Raw genomic sequence first — 5,402 nt, 5'->3', positions numbered from 1 at the left:
AGCCGAAGCCCGTGAGAAAAGCGAAGCGCGAGAGGAAAGGTACTCCCCTCCCTCCCTCCCTTTCCCCTCTCTTCCCCTCCCCCATCCTTCGCTGTGGGTGCGAGCCACCGATTGATTGTTGATTCTGGTCGCGGGGATCCGAGGTGGAGCGATTCCGCTCGTTCTGTGACGGATCCATTTCCCGTTTCCGTTTTTGCGTCTGATTCGTGCGCGTCAGGCTAGATTCCGGCCTGGATCGTGCCAGATCTGGTGTTGGATTGTTGGATCGGTTAGGGTTCGAGATCCGATCTGACGCGCAAGTTAGGGTTTCCGAGAGCAGCGCTTTTCCTGCCGGATGTACGGCTTGTTGAGCGTGTTTCCCCTCTATTTGGAGTGGGTTTAGTGGGGATCGACGGGGGATTTCGGCAAGGATCCCAGATCTGCCCAGAAGCATGAAAATGCGCACCGTGCTGATGTTCGTTGTATTACTAGTTCTGTAGATCCAGCGCGCATCTCGGTAGATGGGGTGCGAATCTCCTCTAGTGAGGTCTAGATCTAGTCGCCTTCCTAAGAGAAGGAAGCAGGTTTTTATTTGCTTGTGCCGATCTAATTTCAGCTTTTGAGTTCTGTTTGCTTGTTATTCCGTGAAAATATTGTTTTCTCAACCTGAAGCTCGGTGGTGTTAGGTTAGATTTGTCCAATAGAATATCAGAAAAGTCGAAGGATGGCTCCTTTTGAGGATGCCGTAGGATATTTAGATGCATGCACTCCCCAAAAGTGATTCCTTGCCCGGGTTGTAAAAGTTTGGCTAGCTCTCTTAACTATACTGTATCATATGAAAACTGCTTACACCACTTGCGAATCTGGCAAAGGAGGGTGATTTGTAGCAATTGCATATTGACTTCGTTTGGTTCATTTTCTTCAGATTCTGGAATTAGTTTGCTTGTTGATCCCATATGCACTGCTTTTTGTAGCACGGTACATATATGGGCAAGTGGTAACAGTGACAATTTGTATTTGCAGGCACTGAACTAGTTTGCAACAAAGAAGAGGGAAAATGTCTACCGCTGAGGCAACCCGTGAGGAGAATGTGTACATGGCCAAGCTTGCCGAGCAGGCTGAGCGTTACGAAGAAATGGTCGAGTTCATGGAGAAGGTGGCAAAGACCGCTGATGTTGGTGAGCTCACTGTTGAGGAGCGCAACCTGCTCTCTGTTGCTTACAAGAATGTGATTGGTGCCCGGAGGGCTTCCTGGAGGATCATCTCCTCCATTGAGCAGAAGGAGGAGAGCCGTGGGAACGAGGCCTATGTTGCTTCAATCAAGGAGTACCGTACCAGGATTGAAACTGAGCTCAGCAAGATCTGTGATGGCATCCTCAAGCTTCTGGACTCCCACCTTGTCCCCTCTGCCACTGCAGCAGAGTCCAAGGTGTTCTATCTGAAAATGAAGGGTGACTACCACAGGTATTTACTTTCTGCATACAGAGAATTATGCCAGTCCATAGTTGTTGGATGCTTGGATGTACACCAATTTACTTTCTACTCCCTCATTGTGAATCCATAGGTACCTTGCGGAGTTCAAGGCGGGCGCTGAGAGGAAAGAAGCAGCTGAGAACACTCTTGTAGCATACAAGTCAGCCCAGGTTAAGCTTTCATGGACTGTTTGCTAATTTGAAACATACAGTATCATGTACCAGTTTGCTTTATCATCATCTTTCTCTTACAAAGTTGAATACATGTTCTGTCATTCCTGGTTGGGATATACTGTGCAGGCTATTCTTTTGATTGTGTATATTGTTTCATTGAGTGTGCATGCTGACATTAATTTACTTATTATTATGTAGGACATCGCGCTTGCTGACTTGCCTACCACCCACCCGATAAGGCTTGGACTTGCACTCAACTTCTCAGTGTTCTACTATGAGATCCTGAACTCTCCAGACCGTGCTTGCAACCTTGCCAAGCAGGTTAGTCTTCTGTTTTATACATCACATCTTTTGTTGAAGAGTTCTTCTGTGTGGAGCCCTGCTTGTTAATTCTTTTATTTGATGGGAGCTACACCTGCGTCCCATTTGTCATGGAAGCTATATACAGTACAATTCTGATCTCTGGTGAAATTGTTGTTTCAGCATTTCTTATGCTTTACTTTATGGTACTATATCAGTTTAAAGTTTTTTATGAATGATGAACAACAATCCTTGTTAACTATGCCAACCAGTTGAAACGATTCATGCTATTGAAAGTATAGTTTGAACCATTACTTGACATTGAGGAAAAAGGGTCTCAGTCTACATCTGTCATATATCTAGAATGCGATTAATTCTGGAATGTTTACTTGTTGGTAGGCATTTGATGAAGCTATTGCTGAGCTGGACTCCCTCGGCGAGGAATCCTACAAGGACAGCACCTTGATCATGCAACTTCTTCGTGACAACTTGACTCTCTGGACCTCCGATAATGCAGTATGTCTCCCCATCGAAACTTCTACCTGTATTGGCTTGTCATGGGTGGTGTTGAAAACCTTGTTACTCATAGTCGTGCTAAACTTTTCCAGGAGGAGGGTGGTGATGAGATCAAGGAAGCCGCCTCAAAGCCTGAGGGAGAGGGGCACTGATTGGCCCTCGAGCGTGCCCAAGTTTATTTCTGAGTCCATTTACGCAGCTACCTGTATCATTCGGATCATAAGATGTACTAGGGTCGGTTGCACTATGTGAATCATAAGATGTGGTAGGATGGTGCTGTGCGAAGCGTGTCGAGCTGAAGTACCTAGTGGACTACAGTCATGAGGACGGTCATGTGGACATCGTCGCTTCTTAGTTCATTAGCAGATTTCAAACTATTTCCTGTATTGCAGCACATTATTAGTATTGCTGTATTAGCAATTTTCATGGCTTGTTGATGATTGATCATACTTGGCGTGAAGCACCCCCAAAGCTTGCCTTTCTTATGAGGCAACAACTGAGTTTTTCTTGTCTACTTCCCTCTCAAAATAATTGACTTCTAGGATTCTTCTAAGTCAAAAAGTTTGATCATTTTGATATGAAATTAAATCAGCATCATTTTATTCCCTTAGTTCAATTATGAAATATATGTTTGATATCCTCTCGTGTTTTTACTTTTGGCATATAAATCCCCTTTATGTTTCTACTGTTACACAACTCAACTTTGTTTCAATTTAGTGGCTCAAATTTAAAATGCAAAATTCAATAAAAGATAGTATTTTGGAACATTAAGGAAACATATTTCCCCTTGTGACACAAATGCCAGGCCAAGCGCAATAGGCACACTCTTGCCAGATGAAATGTGCGCTACCCCGAACCCGTGGGAGAATCCGTGTGATTCTGGGAAGCCAATATCACGGTCCTTCTAATTTCCCAAAAGTGATTCTTCTGTCATCTATCCCATTTGGATCATACCTTCATCTCTCGCGTCTACTTCATCTCCTTGAATGAACCATACGCACCATAAAGTCAGCCTGTTTCTTGAACGGGATTACTTCATGTACTATGCTTTGTGTCCTATTTACATACAATGGTCAGATGGATGGTTGTAGGCCCAAGATGCTAACATGGACGAAAAGTGAAAATGGAGGACGGGGCCATTGATGGACTTTACAAAAAAACACATTTCCAAATTGCAAAAAAAAATATAAAAAAATCTACATACACAAATACATATATAACACGTTCATGAAAAGTTTCATAACAATATACTTTCATACGCCGCGTAGACAAAAAAATACATACACGGAAATGGGCCACCATTTTCTTTTTGTTGTTGGGCTGATTTTTTTGTGCGGCTTGCAAATCATAATATTTTGATCAAAATTTTACAGGCCCACCACAAATATGTTTAAGTTTTCATTTTTTTAAACTTAGAAATATCATTTTTGAATCATTTTAAATAAAGTCCTCCAATGCCCCGTCCGCACAAACTTCGCACTCCTAACATGGATGGTTAATATTGTGTGTTAGTACAAATATCGTACCAATTTTATTACATGTGTAGCGGTGCTCTTTCTTCAATGTCAATTCCACATTGTCTCTGCCAACTCATCCCTCGACAAAATCATCTCAAACTTTTCTCTCTAGGCATAAAACTTTGCTCCCTACCAAAGCCTCTCCTACTCTTTCTTCGTCCTACGAGCCTCTATGAAGTTAGTACGACTTTCTAGATCTCCCATCCTCCTCCCCCCCATCTACTTCATCCTTGCTCTTTGAGATTTGACATTGGTCTTTTAGGCGGAGGGTCACCATTCCTGGTTTGTCACTTTTTATTGCTCTTAGGAAATGCACAATAGTGATGGAGTGTAGAGAACTTTCGTTCGGACTTAGGCACTGTAGTAAATGTCATGTGGCATCGAACAATTCAGGATGAGAGATATGTCTTATCTTCTTATAAGAGATCAACTCTTAGCTATGAGAAGTCAAGTTTTTATTTTCTCTTCATTTCTTTCTTTCCCACATGATACCGCTAAGATAGTTTTAGTGTAAACGCCCTAAGCAAGCCCATTAATTTTTTCTTATTTTCTCCCACTTTCCATTAGTACAACCAACCGATGCAGATTCATGTTTTGCTATTGCGTGTTCCCAAGTTTGTAGTTGCTTTTGCACTACCTTTTATTTGTTCTTCATTCCACGGCTCGGGCCAGAACTCAAAATTGCTTAGGAGCATAAATAGAGATGTGTTGCTAATGATTTCTCCATTGCCATATCGATTATATTCAATGTCTAATTTATGGTTCCAAAGTATGGCATTTTAGACCTAGAGGAAATGTTGACCAATCGCTAGCCTCTTCTTTCCCCTCTCACAAAGCGAATGGGGCATAGTCTTCCTCCCCTCGATCTCTGTTAGTGAGATCGTGGATTCGCCTCACCTCTATTTGCCGGTTCGACGACCCGGGGTGGGGAGGGAATCTTGGTGCCTTGGCTATGGTTAGTATATATGGTTTTAGTCCTAACAAGAGTGACACTTGACGGATGTCGATGCCTCATCTCCGAGTCAGTCTTTTGAGCTCCAACCCTCCACGAGTTCATCCGTCAGGACAGATTATGCAGAGCTCTGGCATAGGTTCCTGCCGGCCCCACGGGGCGGCTAGGTTGGGGTTTATTGCCGTGTGTGCGCGACGGTGATATTTGGTGTCATGTTCTTCAGACCAATTCGAAGGTTTAATGATGACGACTTCGACTTTAGGGCGCCAATCCTTACAGTCACATGCACACAGAAGTCTCGACACGTCAACGCTTATTCTGTGGTTCAGAGGCCTCAATACATTTTTATTTTTTTGATGTGCTTTGTACCTCATGATTTTTTCGTAAATAAAACCCTAGATGGAATGCTTACCGTGTCTTTTAAAATACTTCTAACTAGAAAGGCTCTCGCAACCTGCCAGGTGCAAGGCTTCCTCTCGTTTTCTTCCCCTA

The 5,402-nt window shown here is 43.2% G+C and overlaps 1 protein-coding gene across 1 annotated transcript; it reads left to right on the top strand.

Moving 5' to 3' along the window:
* LOC119286904 (14-3-3-like protein A) lies at positions 1–2,941 on the top strand. Its single transcript, XM_037566371.1, has 6 exons — positions 1–39; positions 1,003–1,443; positions 1,544–1,622; positions 1,824–1,946; positions 2,325–2,441; positions 2,534–2,941. Exons 2-6 carry the CDS (start codon positions 1,037–1,039, stop codon positions 2,591–2,593), a joined length of 786 nt encoding a protein of 261 aa, XP_037422268.1. The 5' UTR covers positions 1–39; positions 1,003–1,036; the 3' UTR covers positions 2,594–2,941.
* The last annotated feature ends 2,461 nt before the right edge of the window (positions 2,942–5,402 follow it).

This window comes from Triticum dicoccoides, chromosome 4A, assembly GCF_002162155.2.
Source record: "Triticum dicoccoides isolate Atlit2015 ecotype Zavitan chromosome 4A, WEW_v2.0, whole genome shotgun sequence".
NCBI classification, from domain to species: domain Eukaryota; kingdom Viridiplantae; phylum Streptophyta; class Magnoliopsida; order Poales; family Poaceae; genus Triticum; species Triticum dicoccoides.
Note: the sequence above shows the minus strand (reverse complement) of the source record. Positions and strands in the feature narration are given on the sequence as shown.